Below are 20551 nucleotides of genomic sequence, written 5' to 3'. Positions count from 1 at the left end.
CAAAATGCAGGATTTCTGGTTTGCAGGAAATGTAACATTTTCAAAAGTTGGTTTTGCTGTGAATGAGAGTGAATCCAAACTTTAGTGAAATTTCCCATGAACTAGAATTCCCCCCCAGCTTCATTTCAGAAACACTGAGGTGTTCATGAAAGGAAGTCTTCTTCCCTGGCTGGAGAGCTGCTGAATGAAATTGATGTTCTTGTCAGTTTCATAGTGGCTAAGAGCAGACAGGAAGCTGACAAAAATGTCAATTCCACCTCTCAGTTGTGGGGGCTCCCAAGGTCTGCATCTATGGGAAGTGCAATACACATGATGGGGCTGCACCGAGCTGCAGACCCTGGGAGCTCGTCCTAGGCTCCTGGCTCAGGGGCAGGGAGCCTGTAATGGCAAGTCCTATGTCTCTCCAGCTTCCTGGACTTTCGGGGGGAGGCAGAGCACTGGGGCTGTTCAGCTCCTGGTGCTGGCAGGGAGGTTGAGCACCCAGGCATTGTGCTTTGGCTGCCCTCCGAAAAAGGTTTTCTCAATTTCCATAGCAAAAAGTGAAGCCGATGAGAGCCTGCCGTGTGACTGGCCTGCTAGTCCAAGCATAGGAAGCAGACTTTAGAAAGATGCAGGGATGTGAGCTGGAGAAGATGGCAGGGTTCAGTAAGATTGGAGCTAGCAGAGTATAGAGCACAAAGGGCTTGTGGTGGGAAACCAGGGCAGAGGGGAAGGTATAGAGCCTGGGATGTGAGGTACAGATTTTGAACCAGATGTGGAAGAAGAGCAGAATCCCTCCACTGGCATCAGGTCTGAGGAGGTGCATCCGTAGTGTTAGCTTACAACGCTTGTTTTACATTCTGACTGAGGGATCCATATCTGACCTCCTGTTTGGAGGAATACCTATTTTTCCTTATGAACATAAGAATGGCCATACTGGGTCAGACCAAAGGTCCATCCAGCTCAGTATCCTGTCTCACGACAGTGGCCAATGCCAGGTTTCCCAGAGGGAGTGAACTTAACAGGTAATGATCTAGTGATCTCTCTCCTGCCATCCATCTCCACCCTCTGACAAACAGAGGCTAGGGACAGCATTCCTTACCCATCCTGGCTGATAGCCATTAATGGACTTAGCCTCCATGAATTTACCTTGATACAGACTTAAAACCATATATTTAGTTTTTAAACATAATGCCTTATATAGTGGCTGTACATACATTTCACAACAATATTAATGATCATTGTGACCCCAACTTCCATTTAAGATGTCACATGATGTTCTTTGATAAACTGGAATGTACAAACTAGAATCAAGATATTCCTGTAGCCCTCTTGCCAGTAGGCATTTAAGTGTTCTTGGGTCACAGTCAGCCAGGTTTAATCTCCCTCCATTAAAATCTGTGTCCAGTTTCCCACCTCTAGTGACCCAGGTGACCTCAGTCTTAGTCATGTTCATTTCCATCCCAGGCCAGCTTTCCTATTTCCTCTGACTTCTTTTGAGGATGTCTTTATTACTATGTTGTCTCCATATAGCAGCTGCTCACCTTTTCTCATTGGTGGCTTCCTGCTGATATAGTCCATCAGTATGATAAACTGCAGTCGACTCCTGGTCCAGTCCAGCTTTCATCTCAGTGGGACTTGTTATCATTCCCAAGCAGGTTTGGATCACTGTTTTAGGTGAACTGTACAGGTCCTTCACCATAGTTGTTAAATCTTCAGACACTCCATATTTCCTCAGCTAGTGTGCGCGTCCTTCTGTCCACTTTTGCACTGGCAAGAGCGTATGGCGTCCCTGACATGCAGCGCACGGAGCCTTTCCCCAGTTATGCTAAGTACATGCCCACTCTCTCCCCATCTGCTTGCTGTAGACCTTCTGAAACACCAACAGGAGGTATTGGTGTGTCACTGCCCAGCACCAAACTTCATTTAACCTATGGATGGGGGTTTGAGATTGGAGTTTTCCTTCTCCTAGGTAGGCTGCTGTCCTGGGCTAAAGGGCCCCACCTGCCTATCTGCATAGCAATATTAGTGTCGGTACTGTATTTTGAAGATGTACGTGCTTATTAGTTTCAGAGTAGCAGCCGTGTTAGTCTGTATTCACAAAAAGAAAAGGAGTCGTTGTGGCACCTTAGAGACTAACCAATTTATTTTGAAGTGAGCTGTAGCTCACGAAAGCTCATGCTCAAATAAATTGGTTAGTCTCTAAGGTGCCACAAGTACTCCTTTTCTTTTTGTGCTTATTAGTATGAAAGTTACTTCCATTGCACACCTGCTTTTTAAGTACACTTATTTCTCATGCTTGCTCTCAGCCAAGACAGCAGGTTAAAATTCCTTTCTGACTTTTTGGAGAGATCCCACCTTCATCTGAAGTATGGTTCCTCTCTGAATACATTTATACATTTATCTTTGAAAATTCGTGGCGAACAGGGGAAGTCCCGGATGACTGGAAAAAGGCTAATGTAGTGCCAATCTTTAAAAAAGGGAAGAAGGAGGATCCTGGGAATTACAGGCCAGTAAGCCTCACTTCAGTCCCCGGAAAAATCATGGAGCAGGTCCTCAAAGAATCAATCCTGAAGCACTTACATGAGAGGAAAGTGATCAGGAACAGTCAGCATGGATTCACCAAGGGAAGGTCATGCCTGACTAATCTAATCGCCTTCTATGATGAGATTACTGGTTCTGTGGATGAAGGGAAAGCAGTGGATGTATTGTATCTTGACTTTAGCAAAGCTTTTGACACGGTGTCCCACAGTATTCTTGTCAGCAAGTTAAGGAAATATGGGCTGGATGAATGCACTATAAGGTGGGTAGAAAGCTGGCTAGATTGTCGGGCTCAACGGGTAGTGATCAATGGCTCCATATCTAGTTGGCAGCCGGTGTCAAGTGGAGTGCCCCAGGGGTCGGTCCTGGGGCCGGTTTTGTTCAAAATCTTCATAAATGATCTGGAGGATGGTGTGGATTGCACTCTCAGCAAATTTGCAGATGATACTAAACTGGGAAGAGTGGTAGATACGCTGGAGGGCAGGGATAGGATACAGAGGGACCTAGACAAATTGGAGGATTGGGCCAAAAGAAATCTGATGAGGTTCAATAAGGATAAGTGCAGGGTCCTGCACTTAGGATGGAAGAACCCAATGCACAGCTACAGACTAGGGATCGAATGGCTAGGCAGCAGTTCTGCGGAAAAGGACCTAGGGGTGACAGTGGACGAGAAGCTGGATATGAGTCAGCAGTGTGCCCTTGTTGCCAAGAAGGCCAATGGCATTTTGGGATGTATAAGTAGGGGCATAGCGAGCAGATCGAGGGACGTGATCGTCCCCCTCTATTCGACATTGGTGAGGCCTCATCTGGAGTACTGTGTCCAGTTTTGGGCCCCACACTACAAGAAGGATGTGGATAAATTGGAGAGAGTCCAGCGAAGGGCAACAGAAATGATTAGGGGTCTGGAACACATGAGTTATGAGGAGAGGCTGAGGGAACTGGGATTGTTTAGTCTGCAGAAGAGAAGAATGAGGGGGGATTTGATAGCTGCTTTCAACTACCTGAGAGGTGGTTCCAGAGAGGATGGTTCTAGACTATTCTCATTGGTGGAAGAGGACAGGACAAGGAGTAATGGTCTCAAGTTGCAGTGGGGGAGGTTTAGGTTGGATATTAGGAAAAACTTTTTCACTAGGAGGGTGGTGAAACACTGGAATGCGTTGCCTAGGGAGGTGGTGGAATCTCCTTCCTTAGAAGTTTTTAAGGTCAGGCTTGACAAAGCCCTGGCTGGGATGATTTAATTGGGGATGGGTCCTGCTTTGAGCAGGGGGTTGGACTAGATGACCTCCTGAGGTCCCTTCCAACCCTGATATTCTATGATTCTATGAAAAGCATCTATGTAAAAATGGCACCACCTTGCTCACCAGATGCGCTGGTGTTAGCGATAGAAATACATTTATCCTCTTTTTACTCCTGTTAGCCTGCAGAGGCAATGAGCTGCATTCTGTTCCTTTGTGTATCATCAACAGAATTGGTTACTGAATTCCAGCCAGCTACACCTGTGCAGACCCACTGAAGGCAATGGGATTAATTGATTCCAAGGCCAGAAGGGACCACTGTGATCATCTAGTTCGACCTCCTGCATAGCACAGGCCATAAAACTTCCCCACAATAATTCCTAGAGCAGATCTGTTAGAAAAACATCCAGTCTTGATTTTAAAAATTGTCATGGTGGATTCTCCATCGCTGGCCCTTGGTAAATTGTTCCGATGATTAATTACTGTCACTTAAAAATATATGCCTTATTTCCAGTCTGAATTTGTCTAGCATCAACTTTCAGCCATTGGATCGTATTAGACCTTTCTCTGCTAGACTGTAGAGCCCATTAGTAAATATTTGTTCCCCATGTTGATTCTTATAGATTGTAAGCATGTCACCCTTAATCTTCTATGATTCTCTTTGTTAAGCTAAATAGATAGACTCAAAGAGATCAGTCTCTGTAAAGTATGTTTTCTAATCCTTTAATCATTCTCTTGGCTCTTCTCTGATCCCTCTCCAGTTTATCAACATCCTTCTTGCACTCTGGGCATCAGAACTGGACACAGGATCCAAGCAGTGGTTGCACCAGTGCCAAATAGAGGTAAAATCACCTCTCTGCTCCTACTCGAGATTCTCCTGTTTATGCATCCCAGGATCGCATTAGCTCTTTTGGCCACAGCATCACACTGGGAGCTCCTGTTCAGCTGATTCTCCACCAGGACCCCAAAATCTTTTTTCAGGGTCACTGCTTCCCAGGATAGACTCCCCCATCCTGTAAGTGTGGCCTACATTCTCTGTTCCTAGATGTAGACATGCAGCCATATTAAAACATGTTGTTTGCTTGCACCCCAGTTTCCCAAACACTCCAGATAGCTCTGAATCAGTGGCCTGTTCTCTTCATTATTTACCACTCGCCCAATTTTTGTGCTGTCTGCAAACTTGATCAGTGATGTTTTAAAGTTCCCCCTGCAGTCATAGATAAAAATGTTAAATAGAGTTGGGCCAAGAACCGATTCCCATGAGATCCCACTGGAAACACACCTGCTCAATGATGATTCCCTGTTTAGTTACTTTTTGAGACCTGTCAGCCAGTTTTTAATCCATTTAATATGTGACATGTCAGTTCTGGTTTTGTAATCAAAATGTCATGTGGTACCAAGTCAAATGCCTTTATTACCCTTATCAGCCAAACGTGTAATTTCTTTTTTAAAAAAAAAAAAAAAAAAAAAGATACCAGGTTAGTTTGACAGGATCTGTTTTCCATAAGCCCATGTTAATTTGCATTAATTACCTTAACTTTCTTTAATTCTTTATAAATTGAGTTCTGTGTCAGCCACTCCATTATCTTGCCCAGGATTGATGTAAGACTGGCAGGCCAATAATTAACTGGGTTGTTACATTTACCCTTTTTAAAAATAGGCACAACCTTAGCTTTCTTCCAGTCGTCTGGAATTTCCCCAGTGCTACAAGACTTATTGAGAATTAACATTAATAATCCAATGAGCACCTCAGTCAGCTCTTATAAAACTCTTGAATGCAAGTTAATTGGACCTGCTGATTTAAAAATGTCTAACTTAAGTAGCTTTTGTTTAACACCTTCCAGAGATATTAGTGGAATGGAAAGAGTGTTATCACCATATGATAAGACTATATCATCTGTTTTTTCCCCAAATATGGAATAGAAATATATATTGAAAATTTCTGCCTTTTCTGCATTATTATTGATGATTCTACCATTTCCATCTAGTAATGGACCAGTACCACTATCAGGACTCTTTTTGCTTCTAATATATTAAAAAAACCTCATTATTGTCCTTAATTCTGCTGGCCATTGATTTCTGCTTGTGTGTCTTGGCTTCCCTTATCAATTTTCTACAATTCCTAACGTCTGTTTTATATTAATTGGTATCAACTTCTGATTTCCTCCATTTCTTATATATTATTTTTTATTTTTTTACCGCTACCTTCGCTTCCCGTCTTAACCCAGGTTGTTTTTTTACCCAGCACAGACTTCTTCCTCAATTGTGGGAGAATGGCTTTTTCTTCATCTAGTAAGGTGTTCTTAAATGATTCCCAGTTATTCACATTTTTCGGATTATATTCTTCCTCCCAGCTGATTCGGCTCATAATTGTTTTCAGCTTTGTGAAATTAACCCGATTTAAAGAACCGTGTGTGTGTGTGTGTATATATATATATATATATTGCTTGTCTGGACTTTATTCTGCTTGCACATTGTAAGTGTGACCAAGTCATGATCATTCGTACCTAAGCTCCCATTAATTTTCAGTTATGTGATCAGTTCTGGGATCATACAGGGCTTAATATAAAGACAACGGAGGTCATGATGGTGTCACAGAGGGCCTAATTTGTAGATAGTGGAGTTGCACAGGTGTCACTGTGGGCTTAATTTGGCCTGCAGAATCTTTATTATGCGTCATGACTTGCGCAGTGGAAAGAATCCAGCCTCACAGACTGGGGTGGGGGGAAACATGAAGGGCTGTGGGTTAGAAAAAACATTGTTTTACTTGTGGCACCTTAGAGACTAACCAATTTATTTGAGCATAATAAATTGATTAGTCTCTAAGGTGCCACAAGTACTCCTTTTCTTTTTGCGAATACAGACTAACACGGCTGTTACTCTGAAACCTGTCATTGTTTTACTTGCAAACTGGGCACATTTGCAGTGGAATTATTGAGAGGTGACCGATCTGGAGCCTCACAATGGGACCTCGACAAAGTCACTTTTCATGACAGCTCTGTGCTTCATAATGCAGGGGCTAGTTTTGTATTTGCACAACTGCAAAATAAGTTTAAAAACAAACCATGCTTGGTATGGACCTAGCAGTCAGTGCTTGGTGCTAGGAAGCTTTCACTAGACTTGAAATCATTTGTGTGGGTGAGGCCAGCCTTCCTAGCAGTGACAGGTTGAAAGACATTGGACTTTAAAGCGAGTATCAACTAAGTCCATGATTTTCAGTGTATTTGTTGCCATTGAATATTAACTCTATAAAACAAGTCCTGGATTTTGGACTAATGTAGAGTTCATACCCTGCAGTGTCTTTCCCAGCTCTCGGAGTAGCAGCTGTGTTAGTCTGTATTCGCAAAAGAAAAGGAGGACTTGTGGCACCTTAGAGACTAACCAATTTGTTTGAGCATATTTTTTTCCACTGAATGCATCCGATGAAGTGAGCTGTAGCTCATGAAAGCTTATGCTCAAATAAATTGGTTAGTCTCTAAGGTGCCACAAGTCCTCCTTTTCTTTTTCCCAGCTCTGAAAACCAGTTTGACGCTGCAGTAGTGAACAAGAATGTGGTTATTGAGCATTGCATGCTAAAAAAAGTGCAATGGGTTATTTCTAGGACTGTGTACTGGGATGTGTAGCTGTGTGTGTGAGTGTGCGATTGCTCGCAAACCCAAAAATATTCAGGTTTGTTAGATAAGGAAACAAATTCAAAGCAATGCTAATGCAACGTTGACGTTGCGATGTACATACCAAAGTCTGGAAATGGAAAGATATGGATCGGCCAGTAACCACAGGTTGGATACATGGAGTTTAGAGTTGTTATAGTTAAAACCATATACAGTAATATTATTTTTGCCATTACAAGAGACATACTCTATATAATAAAGAAAGTGTTTGTGAGGGGGCTGAATTACGGCTGTTGTGGAAATCATAGTTTTAGCTGGCCAGGTTTTGTGATCAAAGCCCCACCGTAACGTTGTTAAGGTTTTTGCTTGCAATTTCTGTGGGTATTTTAGTGACAAGTTACTAATAGTGTGTTCATTTGTACGTCACAGGTTTGGTTTGCAGAACTCTGCTGTGGATTCTCAAATGAAATTAGTGATAGATGTGCTAAGCCTGCGTTTCAGAGTAACAGCCGTGTTAGTCTGTATTCGCAAAAGGAAAAGGAGGACTTGTGGCACCTTAGAGACTAACCCATTTATTTGACCATAAGCTTTCGTGAGCTACAGCTCACTTCATCGGATGCATTTTTCCACAGTATGCATCCGATGAAGTGAGCTGTAGCTCACGAAAGCTTATGGTCAAATAAATTGGTTAGTCTCTAAGGTGCCACAAGTACTCCTTTTCATTAAGCCTGCGTTGTGCTTGGATGCACATTCAGCGCCAGATCATCCTGAGCCCAGTGTTGGCAGTGGGTAAACTTTGTAGTGCAGGCAAGGCTTTAATGCATGAACACTTAACTGCCATGGCATTTATGTCTCCACTTTCATGATGCCATGTCTCTTTAGTCCCAGATGAAGTGTCCTGAAGCTTTTGCTGTTGTGACATTAGTGACTTGAACTGGGACCGCATAGAACATTGTTGCAACCAAGGTCCTGCAGTGGCACCAAATCTTGTATAAAGGGGGTCAAATAAGGTGTCTAAGATGAGGTTATGGTTTGCTGGTTAGGATTATACGATCTGTTTGCATATATCTTTAAATACAAAAATGATACAAGTATTGGCTCTGTACTGTCTGTTTTTCAAACTTATGCTCTGCTTCTGGGTGACACCCCAGACAAGTTGGTGTCAACTTTGCCTAGCCTGCTTGATGGCCCATTAAGGACCATCAGCTACACAACTGACCCATTGAGAGAAGGCAGACACGCCTTGCGACTCAGCAAGGTGTGCAGGGACCTGCCTATGGACAAAACTCTGAGGTTTTCCCAGACCATGTGAGTGACAGCTTGTCCTTGGGACAAAGAAAGAAAGAAAGACCACATGGCAAGAGACTATAAAAACCTGCTGCAGCTCCTCCATCTTGTCTTCAATCCTGCTTCTGACCTCTGGAGGGACTTTGCTGCACTGAAGCTTTGAACCAAGGACTGAAAGACCCACCCCAGCTGGGGATGTTCTCCAGAGACTTGATTTGAACCTGCCGTTTATTCCATCACTGCTACAAACCTGAACCAAGAAGTTGGCCGTCACTGTATGTCATTGATTCCATTTAACCACTTCTAGCTCTCATCTTTATCTTTTTCCTTTTATGAATAAAGCTTTAGATTTTAGATTCTAAAGGATTGGCAACAGCATGATTTGTGGGTAAGATCTGATTTGTATATTGACCTGGGTCTGGGGCTTGGTCCTTTGGGATCAAGAGAACCTTTTCTCTTTTACTGGGGTATTGGTTTTCATAACTATATGTCCCCATAACGAGTGGCACTGGTGGGGGATACTGGGAAACTGGAGCGTCTAAGGGAATTGATTGTGTGACTTGTGGTTAGCCAGTGTAGTAAAACCAAAGTCTTCTCTGTTTGGCTGGTTTGGTTTGCCTTGGTGTGCGTAGAAACCCCAGCCATTGGCACTCTCAGTTGGGTCCCGCCAGAACCAGCCTCGTTACAGCTGTGCAGTGAAGTGGCTGGTGTACTAAACATTCCCATGCAGCTCTCTCTCAGCTCTGTGGGGTAGATCTCCTGGGCACTCAGCTGCAGCTGCATGTTAATAGAATTGTCCCTGTGAACTCAGGAGTATGAAAACGTGTGGATGCCTTTACATCAGTAATCTGTTTGAAGGAATAGCTCTGTTAACTACAGCCAGTTAGTCCCATTGTTTAAAAAGTCTGCTAATTCAGCATCTCTATCGTGTATAAAAGTTTTCAACAACAAGATTATAGGAATGTTCAGTTTTTTCTGCAGGTACTTAGAAAGCCCCCAGTAGCTAAGTGCAGCTTTTAATTTCTAAAATATCTATTTCTTGCAGCTAGATGCATCATATAATTGCATAAAATGAAAACAAAAACCCATTAGCGCTGGCTGATCCTCCTAGGTCGTGAGACCAGGTGCTTTGGAATGAAAGGAGAGTTGAACTTCTCTCTTCTGGTTCCTCCACATACTCATTTGTAGTCCCTAGAATAACAAATCACAAACAAAGGCATTATTTAATTGTTGCCTCTAGCAATCTCTGCATGTGCTTTCCCTGTAACTTAGTTTAAGAGGTGCCAAATCCCAATTCTTATCTTGACAAAGACTTGGAGTTTTACATGATCTCGTCTTTCTGATGCTGGCCTGGCAGCAAGCACTTGTTTCACATGGGGTTTAGAATCTCCCGTCTTTCTAGACGTGTGAGAATAGTGCTAAAACATACTGCACCTCTCACCTCTCTTTTGGTCTGCAGCATGTACATGAGTGTATTGATTCTCTACCCGCCCCTCCGCCCTTAATTTGGTGCAAGAACACAGACCCAGGAGCACTGCAAGTTAGTTTATTAACGTTGACATTGAGATTCATTAGCTGTAATCCAGTTAGAAGCACACTGACAGATGTGTTTGTGCACTGGGGCTGTGTGCTGTTTTGGATTCAGAGACTTGTGATTCCTGTTGGAGAGCTTGTTTTGGGTAATCTCATGAAAGATCTGTGCTCCGGGCTCAGAGTGGCATCGGTTTTGATTTGTTTGCTAATAGAAACCTTTCTGTTTCCAAAAAGAAAAGGAGTACTTGTGGCACCTTTGAGACTAACCAATTTATTTGAGCATAAGCTTTCGTGAGCATAAGCTTTCGTGAGCTCACGAAAGCTTATGCTCAAATAAATTGGTTAGTTTCAAAGGTGCCACAAGTCCTCCTTTTCTTTTTGCGAATACGGACTAACACGGCTGTTACTCTGAAACTTTTCTGTTTCCAATTATTTTTCCTGATTGGGGAGACATCTTATTTCCCATGACACAGTTAAAAAGAGATGGTGAGTCTCGAGGAGGGAAGCCATCAAGGTGATTTAACAATGTTTTCTTTCTAGTTTGTTTGACTTAAACTTCCCCCAGATCTTAATTGAATGGAGGCCTGCCTGGCTATAAAAGTGCTGGTCCAATAGCCGTAAGATTTGGTTCAGTAATTACTGTGATTCACAGTACTGTGAGGCACTCCAAGCCCTGTGTCTGCAGTAAATGAAATCTAAATCTCCATTCTGAAACAGACACCCATTAGTCATTGAAATCTGCTCTTTGAACATATCATGGAAGGAGTCTTGGAAAAGAGACGACTAAGATGGGATATGATTGAGGTCTATAAAATCATGACTGGTGTGGAGAAAGTAAATAAGGAAGTATAGCACAAGAACTAGGGACCACCAAATGAAATGAATAGGCAGCAGGTTTAAAACAAACACAAGGAAGTATTTTTTCACTCACCGCACAGTCACCCTGTGGAACTCCTTGCCAGAGGATGTTGTGAAGGCCAAGACTATAACAGGGATCAAAAAAGAACTAGGTACATTCATGGAGGATAGGTCCATCAGTGGCTGTTTGCCAGAAGCTGGGACTAGGTGACGGGATGGATCCCTTGATGATTCCCTGTTCTGTTCGTTCCCTATGGGGCACCTGGCACTGGCCACTGTCGGCAGACAGGCTCCTGGGCTAGATGGATCTTTGGTCTGACTCAGTCTGTCCATTCTTATGTTCTGAAGGAGCATTCTGCTTTGGAAGCTTAATTCCACAGCTGTCTCCATGACTGCAGACTTGGGAAGCTCAAGGGGCACCAGAAATGTACTGCAGTGCACTTACCTCTGTGTGCATAATTTATCATTGCTGACTTAGCTGCCGCAAGCACCTGCCCTTCTTTCCCTGTAGGCTGCTTCAGCTCTAATCTGCCTGTGCGAGCAATGGAATTCTGTAGTACCCCCTTGGGCGGAGTGGGGAGAGTGGCAGAGAGTTCAGGAGAATGCCTGGGGTTTGAGCGAGGAGAGATACTCCATTCCCTCCATGCGTGATGCGTAGAGACGGTGAGGAGGTGCTAAAACGTTCCAGTGGTTGATTGGGAAATTTTTATCATATGAAGCAATGTAAATAGGTAATTTGCAATCAATACCATACACTGTGTAACGCCAGAATTACTGTATTGATTGCAACATTAGACGCAGGGCTGTGAGTACCTCGGAAGGTTGAGGAATCGAACGCCCAGACCTTGTGGTGTGTTTCACAATCGCAGAGCACACATCACTAGAGCAGGGCAATGATTGTTTCTTTATACAACAGTCGAGCTGGCACAACACAACTATCAACAGTGAACAAAGGGCAAATCCACAGCGTGAGGAAGAACCAGAACAATGAAATAGAATATTGTTAATGTAGGGAACTGGGATTGTTCCTGGGGATACCCAGGAGTGTGAGGCATCTTGCTACACCCTGCCCTTAGCTTGAGGTCTGTGCCTGCCATGTGTCAGCTCCTTGACTCCTCTGGCCATGGTCATCACAAGCGCTTCCCTCTGAGCCTGCCAGGCTCTGCTGTCCCTTTGCAGGTTCACAGTAGGCACATACCAACCTCCGAATGTCCAGCCCCTGGCCTGCTGAACAACCGCCAGGTTTGCTGCTCCCCAAGGAACAGTACCCTGGCTGTACTAGTTACACCTGAGATCGCAGCGCCACTTGCCACACAGCACTTGGGTGTGTTGTGAAAACAAGCAAAAGCTTATTTAATAAAGAGTAGGTATTCAAATGAAAAGTAGAAATATTGGAAACAAATGGTTACATGTAAAATAGAAACAGCATTCTAGAACCTAGACTGACTGACTTAGTTATTGTTAACCCTTATACAGCTATGCTCAGCCCAAATCCTTCCAGTTTATTACAGCCAAGCTTGGCTGTGATCTTCCATTCATGAGACGTGTCACACTGTCCTGTTGTGTCCTCAGTGGAAAGATGCTGGGGAGTACCTCTCCCCCGCCCCCCGTTGTCTTCATTGTTAACCAGGATCTCGCCTGCAGGTTGTTTTTCCGTGTGCCTCTTTCTTGTCCATTTCACAATCTCCTGATTAGCATCCAGCTTAGATTGTAGACAAGCCTCCATTGTGGAGTGGATGATACACAACCCACATGACCAGTGAGTGAGAGAAAAGCATTTATTCCCATCTGGTGACCTTTCTTAACTCTCAGACCATAAGAACATAATTTTCAGTATGGATACACAATTCCTTAAACAGCATCCATCCACATGTTTCACAGTGATTATGCAACCAGTGGGCTGTTGGCTCTTCGTGGAGACCTCACATGCCACCCTTTGATAAACTTAATATGCATACATCTGACCTAGGGGATCCCTGTCAAACTCTATGCACCCCATGTGCCCTCTAACATAGAATCATAGAAGATTAGGGTTGGAAGAGACCTTGTGAGGTCATCTAGTCCAACCCCCTGCTCAAAGCAGGACCAACCCCAGCTAAGTCATCCCAGCCAAGGCTTTGTCAAGCCGGGCCTTCAAAAGCTTGAAGGATGGAGATTCCACCACCTCCCTAGGGAACCCATTCCTGTGCTTCACCACCCTCCTAGTGAAGCAGTTTTTCCTAATATCCAACCTAGACCTCCCCCACTGCAACTTGAGACCATTGCTTCTTGTTCTGTCATTTGCCGCCACTGAGAACAGTCTAGATCCATCCTCTTTGGAAACCCCTTTCAGGTAGTTGAAAGCAGCTATCAAATCCCCCCTCATTCTTCTCTTCCACAGACTAAACAATCCCAGTTCCCTCAGCCTCTCCTCATAAGTCATGTGCCCCAGCCCCCTAATCATTTTCATTGCCCTCCGCTGGACTCTCTCCAGTTTGTCCATATCTTTTCTATAGTGGGGGGACCAAAACTGGATGCAGTAGTCCAGATGTAGCCTCTGGACTATGTGGCCTCTGGACCAGTGCCGAATAGAGGGGAATAATCACTTCCTTCGATCTGCTGGCAGTGTTCCTATTAATGCAGCCCCATATGCCCTTAGCCTTCTTGGCAACAAGGGCACACTGCTGAGTCATATCCAGCTTCTCGTCCACTGTAATCCCCAGGTCCTTTTCTGCAGAACTGCTGCCGAGCCATTCGGTCCCTAGTCTGTAGCGGTGCATGGGATTCTTCCTTCCTAAGTGCAGGACTCTGCACTTGTCCTTGTTGGACCTCATCAGATTTCTTTTGGCCCCATCCTCCAATTTGTCTAGGTCACTCTGGACCCTATCCGTACCCTCCAGTGTATCTACCTCTCCCCACAGCTTAGTGTCATCCACAAACTTGCTGAGGGTGCAATCCATTCAATCATCCAGATCATTAATGAAGATGTTGAACAAAAGCGGCCCCAGGACTGATCCCTGGGGCACTCTGCTTGAAACTGGCTACCAACTAGACATCGAGGCATTGATCACTACCCGTTGAACCCAACGATCTAGCCAGCTTTCTGTCCACCTTATAGTTCATTCATCCAGTTGATAGTACTCTGACTTGCTGGCAGGAATACTGTGTTGGCACCAAGCCGTTCCTGGGTTATAGAGACCCTGTTTATAATTTTGGAAAATAAATTCCTTTTGCTCTGAGAGGGTCCTCTCAAAGGGAAGAAGGAGGATCCTGGGAACTACAGGCCAGTCAGCCTCACTTCAGTCCCTGGAAAAATCATGGAGCAGGTCCTCAAAGAATCAATCCTGAAGCACTTGCATGAGAGGAAAGTGATCAGGAACAGCCAGCATGGATTCACCAAGGGAAGGTCATGCCTGACTAATCTAATTGCCTTTTATGATGAGATTACTGGTTCTGTGGATGAAGGGAAAGCAGTGGATGTATTGTTTCTTGACTTTAGCAAAGCTTTTGACACGGTCTCCCACAGTATTCTTGTCAGCAAGTTAAGGAAGTATGGGCTGGATGAATGCACTACAAGGTGGGTAGAAAGCTGGCTAGATTGTCGGGCTCAACGGGTAGTGATCAATGGCTCCATATCTAGTTGGCAGCCGGTATCAAGTGGAGTGCCCCAAGGGTCGGTCCTGGGGCCAGTTTTGTTCAATATCTTCATAAATGATCTGGAGGATGGTGTGGATTGCACTCTCAGCAAATTTGCGGATGATACTAAACTGGGAGGAGTGGTAGATACGCTGGAGGGGAGGGATAGGATACAGAAGGACCTAGACAAATTGGAGGATTGGGCCAAAAGAAATCTGATGAGGTTCAATAAGGATAAGTGCAGGGTCCTGCACTTAGGACGGAAGAACCCAATGCACAGCTACAGACTAGGGACCGAATGGCTAGGCAGCAGTTCTGCGGAAAAGGACCTGGGGGTGACAGTGGACGAGAAGCTGGATATGAGTCAGCAGTGTGCCCTTGTTGCCAAGAAGGCCAATGGCATTTTGGGATGTATAAGTAGGGGCATAGCGAGCAGATCGAGGGACGTGATCGTTCCCCTCTATTCGACATTGGTGAGGCCTCATCTGGAGTACTGTGTCCAGTTTTGGGCCCCACACTTCAAGAAGGATGTGGATAAATTGGAGAGAGTCCAGCGAAGGGCAACAAAAATGATTAGGGGACTGGAACACATGAGTTATGAGGAGAGGCTGAGGGAGCTGGGATTGTTTAGCCTGCAGAAGAGAAGAATGAGGGGGGATTTGATAGCTGCTTTCAACTACCTGAAAGGGGGTTCCAAAGAGGATGGCTCTAGACTGTTCTCAATGGTAGCAGATGACAGAACGAGGAGTAATGGTCTCAAGTTGCAGTGGGGGAGGTTTAGATTGGATATTAGGAAAAACTTTTTCACTAAGAGGGTGGTGAAACACTGGAATGCGTTACCTAGGGAGGTGGTAGAATCTCCTTCCTTAGAGGTTTTTAAGGTCAGGCTTGACAAAGCCCTGGCTGGGATGGTTTAACTGGGAATTGGTCCTGCTTTGAGCAGGGGGTTGGACTAGATGACCTTCTGGGGTCCCTTCCAACCCTGGTATTCTATGATTCTATGTAATGTTGCTAGGTATTTGTGACCATCAATTGTCAGGCATCTTGCAACCTACCTAGCTTCTGGGAACAAGGAGAGAATTTCCATTCATGGCACTCTCTGTTTCCTAACAGCTTATTAGAAACTTAGGCCCCAATCCTGTAATTGGATCTCTTGGGGCAGAACCACGTGCTTCTGTGAAGCCCCAGTGATGCAGTGGAAAAATCATGAATACACAGCATTTGACATGGGGGGAAATCCTTGCAGCCCTCGCACAAGTGGGCGAACATTTTGCATTGGATTTTGGTCGGGATCTCAGGGGACTAATGCACTGTAATGTTTGCCAACCACTTTTCCAGGAAAGAAATACAAAATAATAGATGCCGTAGAGCAGGTTGATCAGGCACTTCTTTGCTTTCTTTCTCCCAGCATAAGAACAAAGGGATATTGAAGCAAATTGGTAGGCAGCAAGTTTAAATACAATAAAAGGAATTACTTTTTCACACAGTCTGTGGAACTGATTGCCACAAGATGTCACTGAAATCAAGTGTTTAGCAAGATTATAGTAAGGACTTCTTTAATAAAAAAAAAAAGGCGGGAAGAGACATAAGCCCTCCTGCTCCAGGCCACAAACCAACCACTGACTGACAGGTTAGGACGAAACTTTCCTTGTAAGCAGGTTATTCCATATCTATTCTGCAGGGTTTGTTGCACCTTCCTCTGAAGCAATCTGGTGCTGGAAACTGAACTAGGATCTGGCTAGCCGGACCGTTGGTCTCAGTCAGTATCTTGTGTGGCAATTAACCTCCACCCCCCACTTCCTGCATGCTAGTGGCTGTTAGTATCTTAGTCTAGGGTATAGAGATGTCAGGGCTATGGCAGACAGAACACATTTTGGGGGAAAAACATCCGTGCAGGGGCCATCTCTTTGTATAGTACCTAGCACAATGGGGTCCTGGCCGTGACTACAGCTCCTGGGTGCTGTGGTGATACACTGTCACCTCCTGCTTTCTCAGTAGTTTGGTCTCTGTTCTTACGCCCAGGCTGTACACCATGGCCCAAGCGGAGAAGAAAGGCGGACTGCTCTGGAAATCTTCAGCCTCCAAGAAACTATTGAAAGAGAAGGTTGTGCTAATGTACGATGAGATCTTCATGGTAAGGACTGGGTCCCTTTTCCTTTTGTCCCTTTGGTTTGCCGAGAGAGCTCCATGTGGTGGATTCTTCTCCATGAGACAGGGCACGCTTCTGTCCAGGCCAGGCTGTCCCATAACTGTCTCAAACTGTCTCAAAGGAGGCAGCTTCCTCTGCTGCCTCCTTCAGTGTCACTGTGTGGCGTTCCCCGGGGAATCTAGAATGTGGTGGCCATGAAGTTAGGAAAGGGAGTGGCAGGCCAGGGGAGCCAGTGCAGTAGGAGGCAGGGACTCCATAGTGAGGAGCTGTGAGGAATCTTCTCCTTTTTGGTTTGGGGGAGAGAATATTTCTGGGAGAAAAGAAGAAAAGCTGCTCAGGCGAGAATGGCTTCTGCAAATCCCGCTTTTGGGAATCGGTGTTGGCAATATATTGTACTTGGAGAATTCCATTGACAGGTGAGTAGCCTTGTCTTCGGGAGTCTGAACTGTTTACACTGATGTTCTGTCTGTGTGCTTAGCCTTTCTCCTAGCTGTACTGTTTGTTCTCATGGGGTCTCCTTTCTCTTTCAGACAGAGGACCCCAGTAAATGCAGCCCTCGGTTCTGGGAGGAGCTTTTCCTCATGAAGGTACCGTAAGAGTTGAAAACCATCCTCTTATCTTTTGATTCGCCTTTGCTTGTGTGGCCTGGGATGTGGCAGGGACTTGCTCTCCTGTGGGTCTCTGCTTCCTTTCAGCAGCTGGAGGAAATGCATTAATTGGTTTTTCCTTCGTTCCTGACCGACAGGTGAACCTGGAGTATCTAGAAAGCAAGCTGGAGTCTCTGGACGGAGAAGAGTTAATGAAGATAAAAGATAACGTTAACTGTTTGTTCCAGCGCTGCATCCAGGCCTTGGGAGAAGAGCACCCCATCCGAGTGGTCAATGCGTTACAGGTACCGGCTCTGATGGCTCGGGAGTCGGTGTGCGTGGGCCGGTTTTCCGCTTATGGATATTGTCAAGCACCTTGCGCTAGTTTCTTTAGCGGGGCTGAGAGGCAGTGGCTTCTCACTGGTAGCTTTCATTATTTATTCCGTTTGGAGGTTCGAGACAAGCACAGTCCTATTTATCTTGGGAAATGTAAATTGCTTTTAAAATGCAAATTCTGAGTTTCTGGAATTGTGAGGAAGACCACCCGCAGCGGGGTGGGGTGGGAAGGGAGGAAGGTGAGGGACCCTTCAGTGCAACAGGTAACCCGGCTGGGAGCTGAAGTATAGTCCAAGAGCAGGTTGTTTGTTTTCTCTTCCCCCCCACCTACTCCCTGCCCCTCATTGAGTTTCCTGACAGAGGAAATGAAATAAAGCTCTGGAGAAGGTGGAGTGAAGTCTGTACAAGAGACCACGCTTATTAGACAACGACTTGTCTGATGAGATTGTATCCATATCTTTGGGGACATTTGGAGCAATTTTGCTCTATGCTTTAGAAATACATTTTTTTAAAGGAACACCAAGAATTGCTAAACAGAGTGTCAGGTGCTGCCCTGGGCTCAGCGTCCCCTTCTGGGCCTTGGCAGTTACACTTCTCTGGTTGTAAATGTGTCTGTCTCCCTTGTTGGTGTGTGGGGCACCCATGCAAGCTGAGGAAACTGTCTGACTGTACAGGCGAAGCAGTGAGAATGGCTGTCTGCATGGTGCAGTCAAATGCGCACACTGGAAAAATATGTATTTTCTCTAATCTCCGAGTTCTCCCAATCTGAGGAGTTACATAGAACAACGGGAAGGGAAGAGTTCAGACAGTAGTGGAACCTAAATTGATGATGGCCCTTGAAGCATCTGTTCTTTGTCAGTCCCTGGAGCAGGGCTTGGAATGGATTTTGGGGGGCAAGTCGTAGGTGTGGCCTGACATCCTGTGCTCAGCTGCTTCCTTCCCTCTTCCCTTCACAGACGTTATGTGCCCTGATTCGTGGCGTCCATCAGAAGAACAAATCTACCTCTGGGTTTGACATCATCAACATGCTCATGGGCTTCGACAGAGCAGAGCTGTGCATGAAGGTAAGGGTCCTGGCTTCAGAGGAGCAGCTTGCTGCTCGCCAGCCCTATCCTACAGGGATGTCCTCTGTAGACAGTTGCCATTATGAAGAACCGCCTGTGCGTGTTTGAACACTGAAGTGAATTATTAAATGCAGCTGCCCCGTGTATTCTGCCTGCCAAAGGCCCAGCACAAGGGCGCTTGTAATTCATTTCAAATCTAACGTAATGATGGAGGGAGGTCGTTCCTTTCCATTCACGCCAATGTGTTGATTCCTGGATTGTCATGAATAGAATTTAAGGCCAGAAGGGATTGTTAGATTATCTAGTCTGACCTGCTGTATAACGCAGGCTGGAAAATTCCACCCAGTTACCCCAGTATTGAGTCCAAGCGCTGGGGGTAGCAATCTTTTTGGTGCTCCGATTTCCCTCGGTACAGCTGGGTGGGTGGGAACTTAGACAGCGTAAACTCAGCCAGCATCTGACCTTTGATTTTTTTACTGGTGAGTGTAGTTGCTTGAACAGCGTTTAACTATCCACAGGCAAACTCTGTCCTGCTGCTAGGCTGCTCAGGTACACATGTCTGGTTTATGGCAGTCAGAGGTCAGAATGCCGCTGTTCATGCTGGCGTCTGATCTGTAAATCAGTTACAAGGTGGGGAGGCTCTTCAGGGGATTGGAACATACATTACTTTTGAGTGCCACCTCCTGTCATGGGGATGATGGAAGGGGACAGTTGAATAAGGCGCTTTGTGTCTCAGTTATGGAGTAACCCTTCTATGAATAATAAGATTTGATGGTTAGCTGTGGAACAGCTTCAGTGAGGTGGTGGGATAACTGGGCAAATGTGCTGTAAGGACTGATGTGGTCCAGCAAGTTAAAGTCACATGTGGCCTAGATTTTGGCTGGTACCAGCTCGTCCCTGGCTCCTGACAAGGCTGGAGGGGGGGGTTTAGTGTTGTTCAGCGATTGGTAGCCAGACTGGTGTGCTATACGTAACCTGATGGATTCAGATCGCGAAGGCTTATTGTGACTGTGTCCTTCCTCAGAATCTGATGGAGAGCTTGGACTCGCTGCTTTGTGCAGAAGGCTCCGAAAGCCTGAAGAGTTTGTGTCTGAAGCTGCTTCTCTGCTTGGTAACGGTAAATAACACAAAACTGAAGTTTCGCTTAGAAACCTTGATGGGCAGGTATGCCGGCAAACTGACCAAAGGGCGGGGAGGATCTGTGAGTGCAGAGGACAAAGTGTGGTACAGGGTCTGGTTGCTGGAAGTGCTGCTTCTAGAATGATCTTTCTTCCTGGGCTGACATTGCAGTGTCAGTTGATCAGTGTCTTTAGTGGCCACATGTCATTTCCAGAATTGTTCCTTTAGAGAGCAGCTATGTTAAAGAGCCCCGGGTGGCAGCCCTGTGGGGTTTGGAAGGGCTGCAGGCTAGCGAAGGGCTGTCCTGTCCTGAGGCACAGATGTGGTCTTCGATTGGCACTGGGATGATTCCAGGCCGGCTCAGCCATTTCCACGCTTGCAAGGGGAAGGGGCCTCGGGCTGGGAGCTGTTACTCTTTCTGTGGTAGTGTGATGAGTATGTAAGGAAGTTGGTCTGTCCCTGGGACAGTGAGTTACACACAGCAGCGTGGAAGTTTCCTGTGTTGCACAGAGTCTGAGACGCTCCTGGCAGATGCAGTGACTGGGGTGCACACAAGAAAGGAGTCGGGGTGCTGGGAGGAGGGTGAGTCTGCACGGCTATTCCCACTTTGCTCTGCTCTCGTCCTACCTGGACTCTT

General features: G+C 45.5%; 1 protein-coding gene across 3 annotated transcripts in view; it reads left to right on the top strand.

Annotated features, from left to right (window-relative positions):
* The window catches only part of ARMH3 (armadillo like helical domain containing 3), a 184780-nt gene that overhangs the window by 4945 nt on the left and 159284 nt on the right, over nucleotides 1-20551 (top strand). The window contains exons 2-7 of one of the 3 annotated variants that reach the window (XM_084633977.1): nucleotides 4517-4597; nucleotides 16682-16793; nucleotides 17339-17395; nucleotides 17554-17700; nucleotides 18688-18795; nucleotides 19820-19912. In XM_084633977.1, coding sequence (XP_084490103.1) covers nucleotides 16692-16793; nucleotides 17339-17395; nucleotides 17554-17700; nucleotides 18688-18795; nucleotides 19820-19912 — 507 coding nt within the window. In that variant the 5' untranslated portion in view covers nucleotides 4517-4597; nucleotides 16682-16691. Of the gene's footprint in view, nucleotides 1-4516; nucleotides 4598-4751; nucleotides 4771-16681; nucleotides 16794-17338; nucleotides 17396-17553; nucleotides 17701-18687; nucleotides 18796-19819; nucleotides 19913-20551 lie in introns of those variants that run through there. The other 2 variants (XM_084633978.1, XM_084633976.1) reach the window with 2 other exon arrangements.

The sequence above is a fragment of the Lepidochelys olivacea genome (genome assembly GCF_965140295.1).
Source record: "Lepidochelys olivacea isolate rLepOli2 genome assembly, chromosome: 7".
Lineage (NCBI taxonomy): Eukaryota > Metazoa > Chordata > Testudines > Cheloniidae > Lepidochelys > Lepidochelys olivacea.
The sequence above is the reverse complement of the archived record's forward strand: the minus strand, read 5'-3'. Positions and strand labels throughout refer to the sequence as shown.